This window comes from Mycteria americana, chromosome 3, assembly GCF_035582795.1.
Source record: "Mycteria americana isolate JAX WOST 10 ecotype Jacksonville Zoo and Gardens chromosome 3, USCA_MyAme_1.0, whole genome shotgun sequence".
In the NCBI taxonomy this organism is placed as follows: domain Eukaryota; kingdom Metazoa; phylum Chordata; class Aves; order Ciconiiformes; family Ciconiidae; genus Mycteria; species Mycteria americana.
Window position 1 is genome coordinate 127,044,301 of NC_134367.1, and position 21,155 is coordinate 127,065,455.

Genomic DNA, 21,155 nt, shown 5'->3' on the forward strand with positions numbered 1-21,155 from the left:
CCAAAGGATGACTACCCAGGCTGCGTTTCCTTCCAGATGCTGATGTTGAAATGTCAGGCTTTTATTCATGAACACATTTCTTCCTGAACATTTCATTGAAGAAAATAACACGATTGCTCAACAGGCTCAAGGGATGGCTCAGGGAACCTCAACACATTGCGAAGAGCCAGTCGAGCTCTCACAGGATTTGCAGTGACAGTCTTTGGATGGGAAGCTCTCAATTGATTTAACCAGACTGGCAAAATAACACTTCGCACAGTCCACAAAATGAGGGACATGGGCAGATTTCAGCCAACTTGCACTGCTGAGATACCAGGTAGATGATAGCTTGTTCTTGCTAGAAGTGTCCAGGGAGGAAAGTACGCAACACGTTATTCATTTATTTAAAAATATTTAACAAGAAAACTCCCAAGGAGATCAGATCTCATTTTCAAGTTTTGCATCAGACAGCAAAACCAGGACAAATAATACACAGGATTGCAAACACAGAATAAAAATTAGTAAGTGTTTTAGAAAGTATGACTACAACTGCATTGCCTTTCACCTAGCAGCATGGTCCTACGCTCAGACCCAGCCTTCTTTTCCCATTACACTGCTAGGACACAAAGTCAGAGCAAGCCCTGGCCAGACTGAGGAGATGTCTGTGCTGTGGAAGCCTTCATGCTCACCCTCCCACAGTGGTGGTAGAATCAGCCCCCATGCCATCACTCCTGTCCCTTCCCAGGAGGGCACAGACACTGTGTATCATAAATGCATGTGGGCTGGCATACGCAGCCGTGCTGCAGGTCCAGTCCAGTATGTACGTGTGAGCTTGTCCAAGAGACAACTAGCTGTAATGGCATAATTATTACTTGCATTTAGATGGGACTACAAACCCAGGTCAGGACAGGACCTCTCCACGCTAAGTGGCATAAAAATACAGTGAAAATAGAGAGCCCTGCTCCAAGGGCTTGCCCTCCAAGTACAAGACAAGAGCCTGCCCACGGACAAGAGGCAGACAGAAGAATATCAAGAAATAAAAAGATGTTGCTCCCTACCACAATAAGTAAGTTATAACGCAGATACTGTCAACTGCTCATAGGCAGAAGGGCACAGGAAACTTCTCAGTGGAGTAATGGGGCAGTTTCAAGGATGTTTTCAAGGAGCTGCCTCTAGTGCGTGGGGCAGCGTGGGGAAGGCATAAAAATGCTCATTGGGCAACTAACAAGTGGACAAAGGAGGCTGGATCCCAACTGATGGGTAGAGGGGTTCAACACAGTAATACTGAATGGAAGACGATTAGGAGAGGAGAGCTGGGAATGACAAGCCAAATCCCTATTACCAAGGGTTGAGGAAGCAGCGTGCTAAATATTATCCATTCTCACCATGCCTCAGCAGCGTGACAGATATTGAGAGCCTAATAAAAGAAAAGGTTGTACATCGCTTGAAATTCAGAGGAATTTGGTAATCTGCTTTCTCAGACCCCTTTAAAATAACAGCCAGAATGGACTATAAATGTGGTACTTGCTGGTGCAGCTTGTCAGCTCTATAATGTTTAGGCAGCCACCAACATCTTGAGGGGGGAAAATCACCTTTTGTTTTTTCCACAGGCTGTACATCAGCACTTGCTGATTTTTAAAAAGGAAAAAATGAACTTTATTCAGCATGCTAAAACACTTTACTTTGTAACAGTAGGCCATGGCCTCCGCTGGCATGCAGCAGCAATGTACCAATGCATTTACATACACTGAGCCTAAAAGGTTTTATCCAGTTTTCTATTTAGTCATCATGAAATGATGGAGTCAGTTCTACCCTCTCTCTCTGTCTTCCTGCGACTCTTTCCTTGCAGCACCCACTACTCTGACAAAAATGTCATCCTATCAGTAGGAAACCGACAATTTGCTTGAAAATTTAAATCCTGTTCAATTAGCAAGTTTTGGCTACTTTCAGTATAGGCCTACTTTCAGTACAACGTGTGTACCTGCAGAACTGCCACTGTTCTTTTTGCAGTGTAATCTAACTGCTTTGAAAATTTTATTTACTTCTGTTCATTGTGCTAAAACAGCCAGGTCTAAGATGCTTGTTTACCAAAATGACAATCTATCTTACAAGTGTTCTCTCAGAAATTCTTTTTCTGCTTTGCCAGCCTTGCTGTTCCTTTAGGGAAAGCTTTTTCCACTGATAGATATTCTACCCTACTGAAGTTACTTTTTACATCAGTTTCACGAACATCTTGCAAGCCATTCTGCAAAGCTTGTTTCAGAACTGTTTTTTAATTATTGCTACTATATCATCACCACCTAGCTTTTTATAAAACATGGTATGTTTTATAAACATACCAAAAGAGTGGTTTATTTGGGTTTAAATCTGACCTCAAGCAGTGTAAGACATAGTGAAGCTTGCTAGCAACTGAAGTACAAATCTCCATATTTTTTGCACTGCTATGAAAAAAACTCATTTAAAATCTCAAGAAGGCTAAATCAGCACAACTTTCTCCTGGAGATCAGCAGTAATTCTGACAGGAGCTATACAACAGAATAGAGTTATTTGAATAATATGCCCAACTTCCTAAATATAAAGAGTATATTAAGGTTGGAGTATTGAAACACTTCATGTTAAGAAATGTTAAGAATTAGGCTTCCTTTAGTGAGTCTTCAATGCTCCAGAAATAAATTGGTACTGGGTACAGAGGAACATAATGCTTGCAGTGCTCCAGCATCACATGCTGCCGATATTGAGATGCACATAAGGAACGAGGCAGTGAAATGAAGGGTGTCATGGTGACTGTTGAGCACTGCCCCATGGAACCATGCTCTTCACTGGGTCTTGCCACAGCGGTCTTATAAAATGGTGAACAATTTTTTTTTTACATGTTCACAGACAGAAATCTGGCATCTGATTTACAGAAATGCTGCGTGCTCATGGCTGTAAGCTGTAGCTGAAATCTCTGGAGCTGTGCTCTGAATACTTAAAAATTCAAAGTATTCTTGCAAAATCAGATCCTGGATGTTCCTTGTCAGTCACCCCTAAACTGGTCTTAAGCTCTCTCAGACTCGGCTGTCCTTAGATAAAATTGGCTTAATACTATTTCACTTCCCACAAGTATTGTTCAGATAAATTCACTGCTGTTTGTCAAGTGCTCATATGCAGCCTGGATACCCCCACAGAAACTCACTGCAAGATGAGGATGTTACATCTAGGATCAAGTATTGAATGACAGAGAGAGAAAAAATATTGACTAACTGCATTCTCCAAAAGAGTCATAGGTCCTAAAGGAGAAACAATGGCTGACAGAAGGATTACAAGTAATATATTTTGGCAGTCACAGAAGAACCAAGTGACCACATCAATTTTGCAGTCTCAGTTCTAGCATTTTCTAATTTGTAAGTGTTCATCTTCACAATCTACAGTTAACAGAGGTTGTTAAATAGGTAATACAGACATGATATTCACAGTTGATTTGTAAAATTACACATCCTATTATGGGACTGACCACCACTGATCATCATCAACATCTAGATTCACAGCCCAGGTCTTTACCTATAAAAGCTCATAGAAAGGCTCCTGAAAGACAAAGCTGGTAACAGCTAAGCAGATCAGGCACTCCGACAGCAAGAGGCATATATTTTGCCACTGGGTTCTCACTATGTGCTGGTACGTAGAGTTAGGAACCCAGGGTTGATTTCAAGTGTTGGAAAGGAGTCAGTTGGCATACACACACTTATTTTTCTGCTGCTTGGGATTTGTCTAAAGCAAATCAAGAAAATAGTATTAAATCATTCCTGACACCAGGATGAATCTTCCTTTGAAATCCAGCCCTGCTCCAAAGCATGCCCTTTTCAAAGTTTCTTAACACAATAGTTGAAAACTCTTTCTTTGCTTCTAATAGGGTAAACAATGTTATCCACAAATACAGCAGGATTTTTTTTTTTTTTTTAATTCGGCTTGAGGCAAACTGCCAGCATGAAAATTTTCAGCTCAATTAGTCAGAGTTTAGAAAAAATTAGAAACAATGGGAAAAAAGTTTTTTAATGGCAAATGGTAATGAAAGCAGTAGAGCTTTCAATTTGCTCTATAAGTATTCTACTACTGGGGCATAAATGTCTACGCTTTTAGCAATCCAAAATTTCAGCCTGAATAGGAAGAAGAAATTCTAGTGCAGGGAACAGACACCGGGCTGGGAATCAGGATATACAGATTTTGTTGTTTGTCCTGCTGCTAACCTGCTCCTGTAGTTTAGAGCAAATCCTTACTTTATCTTTTTCTCTGCACTTCTCTTTGTCTTTTCTAGTTAGGTTTTAAGCTCTTCAGGACAAAGACCATCCCTTACTAATTTTTGCTTACCAACACTCAACAACGGTCCCCTGAAGATCTCATAAGCATTAGCAGAATATATGCGTTAAATTATAGTAACTTTTCTATTTCATTTCTGATTTTAAAAATTCTGCTAATAATGAACAAGTTAAACGTAATACACTGCTTTCCATAGGCGACATTCCCTACAATTCCAGATGGTAACAAATATTTGTTTGCAGTATTATTTTTGCCTGTTTCCATCTCTGGAACAAAAGAACATCTTAGAGCACTTTGCATAGAGGTCTGTGACATGTTCCCAACTAATGCAAGACAACAGCGGGTTGAGCCTTGCCTGCCTGAGGAACAGATATCTCCTTCACAGTTACCCTAAATCTTAAGACACTGCAGAACCACTGCAGTTCTCCTGTGCAATGGGTTACGTCTGAAAGGGCACCAAATGGTAGGCACATCTCAGAGGCAACAGGAAAACGAAAATATTTATATTTGATACTGGGCTTGGGCACATAGAAAAAGCACCCAAGGGTGGAAGAGTTGGCAGCTCGCTCTACTTCTAAGAAGTGCAGATAAATGTTAGTACACATCACTGGGCTTTAGGTCACTCCAGAAGTGATTCCTCAGCCACGAGCCTTCACAGACTCCTAGATCAATGACACTTAGCGTTGTTTCCTACTGAGTAAGGCCTTGCTGGAGCAATGTAAATGGATTGAATTATAGCTGTAATTAAGCATTTTGTGGTTTAGGGAGAAATGTATTTGTAGATTCAATTCATACCTGCTCCGGGGGAGGAAGGTTCAAACATACTAGACGTATCACTGCATGTGTTGGAAGCTTGCTCCGAGAGCTTCTTTTTTGCACTTCCATCTGCAGACTTATGTGATTTCTTTTTATTCTTCACCAGAATTTTGTACATTAAATCCATAGGGCTTGGAAGGGGAACCCCAGGTTCAAGCTTGTAGAAAAAGGAAGAGAAATTTGTTACAACAACAACAGAAACGAGCTTACGGCAATTTCTTAGCGCCCACATGGTGCAAGATAATTTTGTAACCTCTATAAACCCAGTTAAAATGAAATGTATTTTGCACAAGAGGTAACCTCAACATTAAATGAAACAGGGCTACTGAGGGCACTTAAGAAGAAAAGAAAAATGCTTTATGAAATATCTACAGTAATAACCAAAATAAGTATTAGTTCAAATATGAAAGCCTACAAAATGGCAGCTATGAGAATCAATTGCATTTATAAGACTACAATTCACTGTATCAGAACAATCTCAACATCAGAAATTGTATGCTTAAGTCACCACCAACAGCTCATGTTGTTTAACCCACTCTTTTAGGCTCTGTTTGGAAAGGCCGTATATGAAGAATGACACAGGACTGAAACACTTAAAAATTCACACAGATATTTGTGATCTGATAAATACCAAACCATATTACCGGGTATTTTTCCAATGGATCCATAAGCAATGCATCTCCAAATATTAATCTGCAGTACTCTGCCATTTTTGCCTGTTGTTTAGGGCTAAAGGGAAGAAAAGAAAGAAAGAAATGAGTCCTACTAATGCTACAGAGTGAAAGCAGCAGTAATGGAATATCTAATATCCCTAAACTAGATGTAATTTCCTGATCCAATTGCTGTGAATTTTTCAGAGAGACCTAGATATATCATGCAATTATTCCGATTCCTCTGATAGAGCTTATCAAAAGGATCATACATGAAGTAAAGGCACTAGTCAATTGAATAATAGTAAAACTGAACTTTTAACACTGAGGTATATTTTCCCATGCACTTAGTAGAAAATCAAAAGATGAGGCTGTCAGTTGTTACCTTTAGGGAAATAAACATTACATGAATTTGCCTCTTTCAGGCAACATTTTTATTCAAAGTTTATATACTTTCTTCCTCATGTTACTTTATACACATGCCTGGCATTCTTCTCACACACCCACCCCTCCAACCCCATTTGGATTTTGTTCTCTTTTTGTCATACCTGACCTAAGGCATAAAACTCAAAACAGTTACCCAGAAAGCAGTCTCCTGTGCAGGTGTCCCTGCTAAATTTCCCAAGCCAAGGGTACCTATCACCTCACTCTGCCTGTTTATAAGGCACAGCCATACAGAAGAAGGGGCAGGAGACTACCTGGGTCTCAAAACCAGCAAAGCTGCATCAGTTCTAGGCACTGGCAGAGAAGCAGCTAGTGTTACTGCAGATTTGCTGCTAAAATGCAGCCCACTTTCCCACTCTATTTGTAAGCCCGTGTGAGGTGGGTGCTGTGCCTGTGCAGCGTGACAGCTTGTCCAGCCACAGCCCTGCCCGGAGCTGCAGCTGCACCTCTGCACTGGGCTCCACGACGAAGCGCTGACCTACCCGCAGACCTCCTGGGCTGGGTTTGCACCAAAAGCTTGCGCTGCTCTCGCCAGCTCACTCAGAAGTATTTCCCCTGACATATCCTCACTGGCAGAAGTCATAGCGTAGATGTAATTGTGCTACTGCTAAGATGTATTATGTCAATTTGGAGAATTGCTGTAGTAAGTGCTGGTATAACTGCATTTTATATGCATATAATTACATACTGCATGCATGTTATGTGTATATAAATGGGACCGACATATCAGGACAGCCTTCTTAGTGGGGATCTGGATGTAATAGTAAGCTGCTAGGTGGAGCTGCTCAATGATCACTTTAGCTTGTTTGGCTACGTGGTCAGATTCCTTTTAAAAAAAATTTTAATTTTATTTAAAATCAGAGAGAGTGTCAAATTTTACCACAGTAATTTACTTCAGTGGTTTTCATGACATCCTCTAGAAGTAAACCGAACCTCAGTAAACTCTACTTATAATCAGTTTTCCCTAAGTGCAACTGAAGAATGAAATAATTCCTGCATATCAGTGATGGGAGTTTCAGGACTGAAGATAGGTTATACTACTCAGAAATATTACTCAAATCATCTTAAAATGCAGCTCAGTGCTACAGTCACTCTCTAATTTTAGACAACAGTGTATTTTTGTTATATGTGTCTGTCTAAAATCCGTAACATCTGAGCTTCGGTATCTTTAAAAGTTTCCTTTTTTGATACCCTGTTGAGAAGACTCGATTAAAGGACAGGTTTATATTGCTTAATATAACTTCCTCAACTACTGTTAATTATGATCTGCATCTCATGGAAGATACACAAATGGTATAAGCAGTTATGTTACCATGGAGCTATTTTTCATGACAAAATAGAGCTGGGTATATAGGAAAAAAGGAGTGCTCATTTTTCTCTTGCAAACTAAGAGTACAGCCACCGCTGTGTCTAGTTTGTCATTAGCTACCAACTGAGCACCTGGCACTGGAGCTCTTCCCGGGGTCAGCAGGGCCAAACCAGAGCTGAGATAAAGGCTGGGTGGCATTTGAATCAGAAAATGTAATTTCCCTGAGATCAGCATTCTGGATGTCCCTTGAAGCAGGTACGGGGTGAACCAGTCATTAGCTCAGTCATTGACAAAACATATTGTGAGAAGGCTTTAAATTATTCCACAAAGCTACACAAGTGCTGCATGCAGTTTAAATCACTACAGCATTTTATTAATGCTTTCTTTTGCGTGCAGCCAATTCCGCAAAAAAGCTAAAAGCCACTTTTAGCTGAGGATGGAAAATTAAGATGAAGACGAGCAAGGCAGTGGAACTAAGAACCCACAAGGGAAAAAGTGATGGGAAGAACAGATCAGGCTACGACAGCGCGTTAGCTATTTCTAACCGCCAGCTACCAAGGAAAATAAAGGCACCTCACTCTAGCAAGCAAACGGACTGGGTATTTGCTATAGGTCTAGGGGTCATTATAGTGAATTTTATTTCCGTCTTCTCCACCAGTGTGTATTTTGAATAGACCCATGCTCTTAGGACCCAGAAAGCTCAAAGGACATCTCCCTGAATCGAAAGAGAACATTTATTGAAATCGTAGTAATTAGATGTGACATCAGCATTTTTAAATGGGCACATCAACTCCAAAAAGAACTCTCGATAGGAAGCCGAAAAAAATATGCAAGAGTTAAATCTAATAAATTTCAAACTATCACTACAGCTAGAATATATTCTTCTGATCTTCTGTGTTTAATTACATGTTTACCTCAAAGAAAGCACAGTGAGAACTTTCATTTTTGCAAGAGAGAAAAATGTAATGCAACATTATTTTGGTTTAGCGTATAAATTCCAATGGCACTGCGTCCCAGAGGCAGAATGAAGGAAAAGGAAATTATGGGAAAAACTAACGGTTTTTAATACTATTAAAAAATCTTGCAGTAGTAGACAAGACCAAAGTCAGAAAATCTTGACATTACAAAATTACTTGTCTTTGTCAACTGGACTATATGCACAGATATTTTTAAAAGCTCCTAAGAAGGAATAAGAAATATTTAGGAGAACCAGCATTTAATGGAGTGGTATTTTTTGTGTGTTCCCTCTCTCTCTCTCTAATATATAGATATATACTGTTTCAGGAGATAGATCATTAGTAATAGTATAGCTTATGTATTACTATTATAGTACTTTAAAAGTTGGAATATCAGTTTCTTTTTATTTTCCCTTCTTTCAAAATTATGAACCAGAGCAACAGATTAAAATACCAGCTTTTCTACATCAACATATTTCCCCGTTTGTGCTAAGGAACAAAAAAGCAGGTATTTCCTGGTCCACATCTACTGTTATTGGAAATTCTCTCAGCATTCATGTATTGTAATGAAAATTGATTGCCTCAAAAGAGCTGACTTTATCTGCTTTATGATTTTCACTGTGCAGACATGGACAGGTAGCACGTAGACTAATTATATTTGCCCCCAAAATGTGCCAGGGCAAGGGAAGATAAGGTGGGAACATGATACCTGGAGATATGGAAATATAAAGAATATTAAGAAATGTTTTCATTACGATTACTGTATTGCTTGTACTTTGTTTTACTGTGTTTGTATTATGCCTCTTGGGAAGGTCAATCACAGAGGCTCTTTGGCACTACTGCATGACTACTGCTCTTAACATTATATTATTATCACTTCTGCAGAGATACTTCTTCTGCAGAAGACAAAGACACAGATGCTTCCCAGAAGAGTCTAAAATAATTTAAAGTGTGGGAAGAAAAAGCGATAAAAATCCTGTTAATATTTGAAATAACAATTCCAGCAAGAAACCAGCAATATAAATAACTGTAATTAAATTTAATCTTGGAAGCAATCTTACATGGATACTGCTCAAGGATCACTTAACCTTTTTGCTATGTCATCAGTGCATTTCTAATTATAGAGTGTCTGCTTTCAGATTTGCAGATTGCTTATCTTCATGCAAGCCCAATTTCAAACGTCAAGGTCTTCTTGAGGTCTTTTCAACATTTTCAGGGCACTTTTCTATTTTTTGATAGAACCACATCTTTTCTTAGTACTGTCTTCTTCCGTGTGCATGTTTTGACTTCAATGTAAATGATGGCATACATAATATTTCATACATTCTAAAAGTTATATGCTTGCCTCTTTTTCTAAACTTTTTATTGTCTAAAAACAGGCAAGAATGAATATACTACATAGTGGAGTTATAGTAAAGCAAAGGAAAATTCTTCATATGCTATAAAGATATTAGAGAGGAGTCCTTTTAGTAAAAACATTGAAAGAAAGCAAAATGAGATGATTAACACTATGTGCTAACAAGTAATGTGTTCCCTAGGTGGACAAAAAGTGTTAAAAATATTCTCAGAACACAGACCAGAAGGAAGAAAAACTACATTTTAAGCCGAGTGGTGATTAACACTGTCACATCTATGGTGGTGATGTCAAAGTTATTTACCTCCAATAATCGCAGTCTGTTTAAAAGCCATGAATACAGAACACAGGCTAAAACCGTATTTCTGTTTAAGCCGATGCCAAAATTTCTACTGATTTGTACGGGACCAGCATTTCACACATGAATACTGACTCTTGTGACTTGAAAATCAGAAGAAAAATTTGGTCACCCCAAAATAGGAATTGATGTAATAGGATTTGTTTGACAGCAATTCTGTAAAAACACTTAGCATTTTTTGTTAATACTTAGGGCAAAGTCCATCTTTAAGATCTAGGAGAAAAACAACATTCCAAGTAAATGAAAAGACAAAAGGAGCATTCCATGAAATTAGGTGAAGGTTTCTGTGAGTGGCATGACTAATTGCAGATTTCTCTAGCAACTAGTGAAGAAATGAAGGGATAATTGTAGCAGTTGGTAAAATAACTAGAAATTATTTTCAGCCAAAGCAAAATTAGAAATCATACACATTAAGTCTGATGATTTACTGCAGCAGAAAATAATAAATAGCAATAAAGCCTCAGAAAGAGAAAATACTTGATACTGTTTTTGCAGACTTGCTTTGCTAAAACCCTATGTCATAGCAATGCAGGGAAAAGGACGTCAAATAATACACTTAGGGATAATTCATTATTCCATGACTGGAGTTTTCTGGAGAGAAAGGTCTAATGGTTTCTGTGGGGCAAATTGTAAAGATCAGAGTAATGTAGCAGTAAGTCTGTTCCCTTTTTGACATATTCCTGCGGTATCAAACCACCTTTAGTTTTGACAGTGTTTCATCTTATAGTTTTAAAGCCACTTTTGTACATAACTTACATCTGACAGGAGTTTATTTGATACTTTTTTTTTACTTCTTTACTTTCCTAAAATAGAACAGATGACCCTGGAACAGTTGAAGATTTAAGTCTTAATGACTTTAAAGGAAGAAAAATGTAACCCTTCTGGTTAAAATAAATTGGATGTTGCTTTTTCTCTGTCTTATAGTAACACAGTGAATGTATATTTTAACAAATACAGAAGAATGAATACAAAATATAATACATCAAAGAATGATGGCTGAGATCTTTTCTAAAGACCAGAGGCTGCATTTGAAGCACTGAGAGAAGCACTGTGAGTTAAAACCTACAGCAGTAGGTGAGCATAACCAAGTCCAAAGTGATATAACTTACACCAAAAAGAAAGGAGTGAGGGGACCGATTAGAGAAAGAAATTAAATACAGTATCTGTGTGGTCTTTCAGAGGAAGACAGAACTAACTAAGCAGGATTTAACAGGTAGCTGTTTGAATCATAACCATGTGGCCTTTAATTGTGTGCAGAGCAAGCACATATTTGCCCACAAAATGTAGTGTGAACTTATACTGTAACGTATACAGGTAGTGTAGGTCAGCTCTCAGATTTTAAGTTTTTCTACCTACATCATTTTTGATCAGTATTGTCACATCTGTTCTTAAAAACATTCTTACATAGCTTCTTCTACCAGTTCCTTCCCTTATGACGAGAATGTTCTTCCTAAACCAATGGAAAAGCAGTTAGCCCTCACCCTTTTCCTCTTCAAGAAGCAAAAGTGCCAACATCTTTTCTGATTCGTATTAAAACATTCATAGCTGCCCCAAATATTACTTTTTATTTCACAGTAAAAAAAAAAAAAGTTTCTCAGTCCAAACTGGCCCAAGAAGTGTTGAAAATGTTTTCACAGCAGAGAACAAAAGAAGAAAAAAAGGGGAAAAGGCAATTGAAGTTAAGGCACATGGTATGTGTCAACGTCACCCCACTTTGAGCCATGTGGTCTCTATATTCAAAACCAAAGTTAATGTCAAACTTAAAGAAAAATCAGAACTAAAACAATAGTAATAAAAATGATAAAAAAATAGATCACTGGGACAAGTTTAGAAGCGTTCTCACTTATTTTTTCTTTTCTTACACAGAAAAATTGCCATTTCTTTGTAACAAAAAAAAAAAAAGAAAAAGAAAAAGAAAAAACCTTAGGCAAACTGGTATTTTTTGGCAGAAACGGAACAGTTCCTGGCCATCCATACCACCTATTTTGCAACCCTAGCTAGTCTATGGTTCTGACCTCTACTTCTAACACATGAGGAACAGACCAAATTCTGTACACAGAGTATGTTTATAGTGCAGGATAGGGTCATAAGCAGGTGAAATATTGCTTCTTTTTCTTTCATGAAGTACCGCTACATTCCAGCAGCACATACTGAGACTGTAAAGTTAACACAATTTGTCTCACAATTATTCGAACTTTCTTTTTCATACAAAAGGTTCTAATTCAGGAAGGTTTTTAAGAACATGCCCAATTAATTCTGACCATCTTGGTGACTTAGGCTGATACGAGTTTTTTTGGGGTAAGAGCTGTTGATCGTACCATATAATAAAACTGCCACAAGCGCATACGTAATTCTGTGCTTTGACCTTATAAAAAAATATAACACCATACAGGAAAACATGGTAATTACTTACGAATCCACATGATTTTCAAAGGAAAGGAGGATTGGAAAGGGCGATGTCTTAAATGCACATTCAGCAATAGCTTCTATTACTTCCTAAAGAATCAAAATGCATACAGTTACAAATTTATGTCTCTAAAGAAACAGCGTTTTGGTCTTTGAAGACAGAAAAGACCCAAAGAAGCCTGAAATGATACCTAAACTGGCTGAAATCAGACCTTCTGTTCTAAACATCCCAGAAAGCTCTGGATGTGCTTTTGCAGGAACCAAATTTTTCAACCTGAATTGTAATCAAATCTCCAGAACGTCTGATGAGCCTCAAGCACTGCATTTCACAAGAAATGACTTATGTCTGCCTAAATCAATAGTTTAAATGTAAAACTTTGTCTGTGTGTTGTTGTTTCGTGCCTGAAGCTATGACTTTCATGAACTATTTTGCATAATAATAAGCATGCTCTGACAAATGCATATCTTCTGAACATCATCAGCACAAGCACCTATCTATAAAATCCTTAGTTACTCTGACTCACAAGTTTTAGTTCCCTCTTTTTTGATGAGAGAAATGCCTTTAAGGCAAAAGAAAGAAAAAATAATAACCCCCCCCCACCTTACTCAGTTGAAACAGTTGGCTGCGTAGTAATCATCGAACAGAGGGCTCGAAACTGAAACTTCTGTAGAAGTTTCCTTTCAGCTCTGATGGAAAATGGCAACTATAAATCTAGTAGAGGAATCATTTGATAACACTAATTTTAGTGGGGTGCACAATACAGTAATGCACTCACTATTACAAATTATTCAATGTTTCCCTATTGGAACACAAATCTTTTTTCAAAAGAACTCGTAAAACACTGAAGACTTTCCATATGCATTGCTGTCAAACTCTGGAGTTTGTAAGAACCCATAAGCCTGTTCCCTCCCAAATCATAAGGATGACTAAAACCTGAAAGATTTGTTTATTTTAAACAAGCCTCCTCTGGGGATTCCTTTTGTTCATTTTCTGTACTTTTAAAGGCTCAATTGAGAAGCATAACAGTAAGAAATCCACTTCTAAAATGAAAGCTGAGCTTCTGGTACATTCTTCCGATGTTGGGTTGCAGAATCCAGGGCTGGAAGGAAAGCACAAGCCATCTCAAGATTTGCTGAGATGAGCTAGGATACAAACAAAATTTACAGTCTTCATGTAAGTAGAAAAAAACACAGCTCATGCATAAATTGTTGTAGCATCTCTTACAAGATAAGAAACTAGCTCTCTCAGCACACACAGGTGGTGAATGACTATATTTAATAAACTGCACTCACCAAACATTTAAATGCTTCACATATCACTAACCATTCATGTGCTTCAACTAAGGCCACTTCGAGTCTTTAAAGAAAGCAGAAAGGCAAAGCATTTATTGGAAGAATAGTAAATGGTGCAGAAGGCTGGGTGAAGGCAGGTAGGAAGCTGCAGTTTCACAGCAGCGGTTCTCCCATGGGGAATCGCACAATGGAGTGATTCCCGCTGCGCACTTTCTTTCCAGCTCCAGTAAATCACTAAGATCTTAACGCTGTTCAGAACTGGTGGGATTCTCAAAAGCATCTAAGGCAATTCTGCCATTACAAGGGAACAGCAGCGCTGAGAATTGGGTTACAAATATTGAGTCCTCCCATCTTGATGCTCTCCACCCAGATCATTAGCACTGGCTTCGTCTCCACCACCTGCACCCTCCCCTTGGTTATGGAGCATCATGCAGGGCTTAAGAACACTTGAGGCTGGATATAAGAGGTACTGCCAAAAGCAGTCCTGAGGCCTTTCTTGCTCCTATACGCTGCTCAAGCTGTGGAGTAAATCCATAAATTTATTTTCAACTGCCTTCTCAACTGCAAAAAGGGATGAATCTAGCATGCGTGGGGAAAATAACCTGAAAGAGTAAAATCAGGATTACACTGATGAAATCTGAGGATGAGAAGTTCAGGCACTGGTTCAGTGGAGAAACAGGTATGCTGGTGATTCAGTCTTGCATTGCATTCAAATATAAATGCAAATTCTCTATGGTCAGAGAGGAGTAACACGGTAAGTTCCATACTTTACTCCAGCTGCAAATGACTCACCTGAAACAGGTCTCCAAGGTATATATAAAGTACGCACGCACAGATTCCTGGTTATGGCATGAAAATTACTGTTGGTTCCCTCTAAGATATTACCCTGGTAGCAGCTCACAATCTGCAGCTGAGAAAAACCTTACTGATTTCTGTATGTCATGAAGCAAGGTAAAAACCAATCAAACAAAAACCCCACAAAAATCCCAGCAACATAAGGATGGGCAGTATATATTGCTTCTGTCTCTGCACTTCAGAAAGCCTACCTGAGGCAGTGAAAACTGACAGACTTAACAGAAGCGTTGTGTGCCGTGGTCACGTCAAAAGCGTGAGCTGATAAATGATTCAGCATTCAAGACCCAGCGATCACTCTGAATTGATTCACACACTTCTGACACATTATTTCACTATCATTTTGCTCCTCCTCAGCCAAGCAGCACACTTTCAGTGTTGGAAAGAAGCTAGCAGTCAATACATTTTTACATTCTTCTGTGTGGAGAAAAAATATTTGCCCTGAAGAGTGACAGATGAAATATCCCTAAGTAGGTTTAAAATACCTTCCAATATCTCTCCTGCAAATACAACGCCGAGGGCTGAACATCTAAATAACCAGGGATAATCCTCATTCCTGCTAATGATCCTTTTAAGAATCAGATTAACTTTGTTTTAAATTCCTGCTCATGACCAAAGGAGTTGAGAGCTATCTTCCTTAATTAAAGGACTTCCAGTGATCAAACTGTACACATATAAACATAATTGGCTTCATATAAACATAACTGGAAAGTTAATAACAAATGTGCAAGAAGGTTGTGTTTTACGTTTTCCTGTGATTAACTTAATCAGTGAAGAGTTAGAGAAAACAAATCGAAAAAAAGAAAGGAGTGTTCTGGTGCGAGTGAAATTTGGTGCTTTGTCTGTGTGGCAATGTTTGCTTTTTTTTTTTCTTAAAGGAAGGCACTAGAAGACAAAAAAACCCCCAACAACTCATGCTTCAAGTGTGGGAGACGTGCTTCAAAGCTGTAGCTAGTAGAGAAGCCACACCTAACACCTGTAACGTAACCAAATTCAGTAATGAATATTCTTCCACGTCTTCCTGCACACAGGTAAACCTGGAAACGTATTTCCATGGTGAGTTCATGTCTCAGATGAACAAGAATTATTTCTTCACGCTTCAAAAACAATATCCTGATGTATCATTATAAGCTGTGCTGCCTACCAATCTTAATACTATAGGAAAACACCTCCACCCTGCTCCTCTAACACCTTGGATCAAAAACATCTTTGAGAATAACAAGAAGATAACAATTTAAGGTTATTGCTAAGGGTATAGTGTCTACCTTTTATTACAGAAAAAGGAAATGGAAGATGAAATTCAGAAATACAAATGATATGTTTAGGGTTTGAATGGCACAAATATCCTATCACAGTCTCCAAAGATACTAATTTTTCTTTTTCTTCCTCCAGTGCTTCAAATCTAATCCCAAGTATCAGGGATAAGGGTAACATTGCACACACCACTATTAATTTTTTAAATAGTTAATAAAATGATGAGTGTCTGGTCCCTGTGGATGGGACCTGCCCAACTGGGCATGAGTAGCCTGCTCTCTTCTCATAGGAATTTAAAGGCTTGCAAATTGTAGAGATTTCCACAATAGCTGCTGTTTCCTACCTCAGTTCAGCACTTTTGTCTCCCACTCCCACTTACCAGGCAAAGAAGAGAAAAAGAGTATATTGACACATTGTTTGTTGCTGTTCAAATCTTTGCGGCCTTCAGTCTCAGCTCTCCTCCCTGCCACATGCCATGGAGCTGTGGCAGAAACCAGTCCTTCCTCCCCATCCTCCTGGTTCCAGACCCATTCGCAGACCCGTTTTACACTGTGTAAAACCAGTTGTAGTGCCAATACCTGGTCCTTCAGCCCTGGCTGTGGTCAACCCTGTTTCTCCCACTTCGTGAGATTTGCTGCAGGGACATCCACAGGAGTATGGACCTGGGCACCGAGCCCAGTGCCCAGATGGCACAGACTATTACACCATATAATCCCTTTTCCTCCAACTGCCATGATCACCAAGAACCTCTTCCTGTGCAAGGTCCAAATACTGCAACTCTTCTCTTCCAATGATTCTGCCCGTGCTCTGAAATCTCCTCTTAAAACAGCTTTTTGCCCTCACATTCCTCTTCCCTTCCACCTTTGCAGTAATGTATTTGTGATGCATTTTACATGGAAGAAACCACCCCAGCTAAAGACAACTACACCAGTGTGCTGCGCTGCTGTACCTTGAAGGATATTTCAGTTGTCATAGTGAATCCATGTGTAATGACCGGCTCTTCTTCAGCTGTTCGTCCTTTCCAGCAGTCCAGCTCCACACAGCGGCAGCCTGACAAAAGCACTTGCCGATACATCTCCACTGATGAGTTACCAGCCAGCTGTCCAGCTGTGACAGCACAAGAACATGAAAAAAGGGAAGTAATTTTGGGCCTCAGGAATAAATACAAATAATCTAATAATATTTGGAGTTAACAGCATCTTTTACCCTTGGCTGAGAGGAATAACAGTCAAAGGCATACAAAAAGCATATGAATGTAATGGAAGTAACTTAGGCAGAGTCAATGTCATGGTTTGGATTCTGCCCTCAGTTAAACTGCTGTGAGTGAGGAGTAATAACTGAACTGAAGCGAATTCAAAAACTTCTGATAGACAGCACTGACTATGTAAAATAAAACAAAACAAAACAAAACAAAATAAAATAAAATAAAATGGCTTAGTTCTGAAAGACTTTGTTGTCCTTTGACAAGCAATGTGAAATTCAGAGGCGACTCAGGACAGCAAGATCACATTTTCTCATACCATGCAATGCAGTTTAATACAAGCTAAAACAAACCTCCTGCACAATCACTAATGGTACCATTACTAGGTCTCAAATCAATATTTAATCACTAATCACTGCACTGAATTGGTCAGTTAAATTTCCAGATGTGATACTGTATTATGTAGGGAGAAATTTAATTAAACTACCAGTTTCCAAGAATGACATAATATAAATCTAAAAATAAACAAGGAAAACTCAGCTTTTCCCAAACTCAGGAAGTATTAAAAAAATCCCCAACCCCCCCAAAAAAACCAACAAAGAAATCCAGTTGTATTCAGGGAAGAATATCCAGCCAGGGTGTCTTCATCTGCTGCAACAGGTTTGATTCCAGTCATGTGGATACAAATGTCTTGCAGCAGAGAGGTACAGGTATGGCTTAGTGCTTGTTTTAGATGTGAAGAAAATGGATGCAGTTTCCTGCTTTCTAGCAGACTTCCTGAGAAGACCTTCCTGAATTTCTTAAGGGAATTCACTTGCTTTTTAAGGAGGCAATGAGTTCATTTATGCTAAAGATTCTTCGCTGATGCGGGACATATAAATACTTGATCCAGACTGGCATATAATATAATGCAGAGTACTCTAATCCTCATTTTTCTGTCTCTGTGGTTCTGTGTTTAGGTTTTACACTGGGAACTAGATGTTTTGGTTTGCTTCGCTAAATTGCATTGTCTGCTTTCTCTTTTTACCTTCCACTAAAAAGTGTAACAGAAAATCCCTCCTATTTGAAAATTCCTGTTTACCATTTGAGTCTAATACATGAGCTGGAGCAATCATAAATACTCCACAAGGTATTAACATTACTCCTGTTGGAATCCGTAAGATTTCTCAACTCCTACTGGAACCAATGGGAAATATATGTTAATAACAGAAGAATTTGGCCAGTGCTGGAAGGTTCTGAAAATCCAAATGGAGTCAGCAAAGTGACAACATGTCTCTTTTTTTTACTTAACTTTTTCCTGTGTTTCCCCTTTGATTATGGTAGGTTATCTTCACTCACACAAAAGCCTTTTTGGTGCAATCCCAATGTCGGGGGTAAGCAGTGACTCTTTTTCTTTGCAGGATGCAAACGAGCACGAGCATGGATCGGGGTAGAACAGCACACATTTCTGTGTACTCATCCCTAAGCATCTGCTTATGAAAACTTGGCTCTTGTTGTATCGATCCGCTGAACTCTGCTGCCTAAAAAAACTACATTCACTTAGAAAACTGTTTTCCTGCTATCTTTTCCCTCAAAGCATATTGAATTTGGATTAACAAACCGTTTTATGATTAACAAACTCTACTATACTTCCTGGGAGTCTACTGGCCATTATTATTGCTATGCATTTTGGACTACAAGATCCTTAACCTTCAAAAGTGCTTAAGTAAATCATGACATGCATTGCTTGCCATATGACACTTCTCCACACTACCTTATTACTAAGGCTCAGATGTTTTGGAAGGATTCCTGCTAAGGATAAGAGGATATTCAACCTCCAAAACATTCAATCTTCAGAAAGGCTCCCCGTCAGAGTGCAAAACGCTAGCAAATGCTCTAATAGTCTCAATAGCTTATTATCCTGAAATATGGAATATTAGGCATGTTCCCTCAAATGTTTTTTGCATATATTATTTATAAACTTCTGTTGTATGAGTCTCTATTTGCATCTATTCCAAACTATCCCTTTAAGAGATGCATTCTAAAATGTGCTAACACAGACACTAAAGGGAGTACTTCCAGTATGATATTTTTAATATCCTGAGTACAGATCAATTTTTTAATACTGGAAATTGGAAGCATTATGTATTGCCTTCTATAATACATACAGCAACTACAGTAATACCGTAATATTTGTATCCCATCACCCTATATGGGATAAGGAGAAACAGATTTTGACAAAAACTCGCTTTTCTAAAAATATAATCGGCCAAACCGTACCTGACAGGACACTAAGCAAAATGAGCCTGTGCTAGTTGATATAAGCTGAGGATATGACCCATGTTTCCCTATACAGATCAGTTCTACACTTCTATAACTGCAAGCTGCTCATTTCTCAGCAAGTGCATCCTTGTTGGGTTCATTCATCACTGTTTTTCCAAGCACAAGTTATTTGCAATACATGGACTTAACATTTGTTTACGGTTTTATGACATGTATCCTCCTAAAACTGGGGGATATTTGCATCCAGGTATTTGGAGTCACCTGACTCTTCACTACTCTAGAAACAGAGGCTGCTTCTGCCCCTTCGCCCACCCATGGCACCACCTTCTCCCGGCATGAAGAAGTGCCTGTATACTCCCTCTGCCGTGCACAAACATGGGTTGCTAAACCTCCTCTCTTCAGGCAAGTCCTGGAAAAGCAATCAGTGCTCTGGATCATACGCTGTAGTTTGCAGCGTGCAAACTCAGACCCTCGTACTGCTGGGAGCCTGGCTCTTGACTCCAGCAGCAACAGAAGGTGTTGGCGGCTAAGTTTTTTTTAGACACAGTACATTTATCTGAATTTCTTTTCCTTCCTATTTTGCCATGCACAGGACAAGCGAATTAGACCCCACACTGTGACATACTCTGCTACTGCTTGTATGTAAGTCAAAATAAGGCTCTTGCCCTATGGCTGTTATTTTTATCACTTTACGTTGGACCAAAGCAGGACACGCGGTCAGCCTTGCTCCAGCCAGCAGCAGGAATACACTTGCTGTCAGTATTGATTCAGGCCCACCCAAGCAGAAGATGCAACACTTGCGTACGCCAGGAGGGCTGGGGCTGGCCAGCCTCTGAGTTTGCATTTCGGCTCAGCCGCTAGCAGTGCCCGGGCAGCTCCCACGCTGCAGCCAGGCTACGTGACGGACACTACATCCATCAGCGGAACCGGCACGGGGTGCATGGGGTAACCCTCGTCCTAGCTGTGGGACGCACTTGAGAAAGACACGCTGCATGACCAGCTGAGTCTCTCCAACTGCAGTGAGGGAGTGGGACCCACCGGGACCTACTCAAAGAGAGGGGTTTAGAAAATAACATATCTCTCATTTCAATATGCTTCAATCAGTTTGCCTAAAGAGGCAAATCAGAGAAGGCACAGAGGATCTTGAAAACTCACTAAGCAGCAGTGAATGAACTATTACTTAAAGGAAACAAAACACTTTCATGATCTTGACTTTTCTTCTCCTTCTTGAGAATCCAGTATCTCAGATCTGACCAAACAATATTTTTTTTAACTTTTTATATTCACCTCTGCTGCTCCTGGAGGCAAGCTTCCTCTAGAAATGTTGGTGTCAGCTGCTGATCACTATTAGAATAATTAATTTAGCCTTCAGGAGACAATCTATATGATTTTTTTCTCTCCCTTTTACAAGGTTTCCGCTCCCTTTTAAAAGTAGAAACTCCCTCACTTAGAATATGGCTTCAGAAAGAGGGAACCGGCATGAGTGAAGAAGGTAAGGGGGGGCAGGTACCCCTTAGGACAACAAAAAGATAAACTGAGGTTTAATAGTGCTGGTAGGAACACTCAGCTGTCAAAATCAGAGCAGTCATGTAAAACATGACAGAGCAGGAGACCCAAGGAATTTTTGCTCAGAGTCCGCTTAATCGAGTAGTCATCTCCTCATAAAAGCCAAACTGCCTCAAAGGAAGATGCAAGAGGGAGTCAGGCAGATGGGACACACCATCTTAT

The 21,155-nt window shown here is 39.3% G+C and overlaps 1 protein-coding gene across 6 annotated transcripts in view; it reads right to left on the reverse strand.

Moving 5' to 3' along the window:
- PLCB1 (phospholipase C beta 1) overlaps nucleotides 1-21,155 on the reverse strand; it is a 415,791-nt gene that overhangs the window by 99,706 nt on the left and 294,930 nt on the right. For all 6 annotated transcript variants that reach the window (XM_075496917.1, XM_075496921.1, XM_075496919.1 and 3 more), the window contains exons 11-14: nucleotides 16,914-17,071; nucleotides 12,573-12,655; nucleotides 5,733-5,817; nucleotides 5,068-5,245 (exon numbers count right to left, since the gene is read on the reverse strand). In XM_075496917.1, the coding sequence (XP_075353032.1) occupies nucleotides 5,068-5,245; nucleotides 5,733-5,817; nucleotides 12,573-12,655; nucleotides 16,914-17,071 (504 nt within the window). The remainder of the gene's footprint in view (nucleotides 1-5,067; nucleotides 5,246-5,732; nucleotides 5,818-12,572; nucleotides 12,656-16,913; nucleotides 17,072-21,155) is intronic.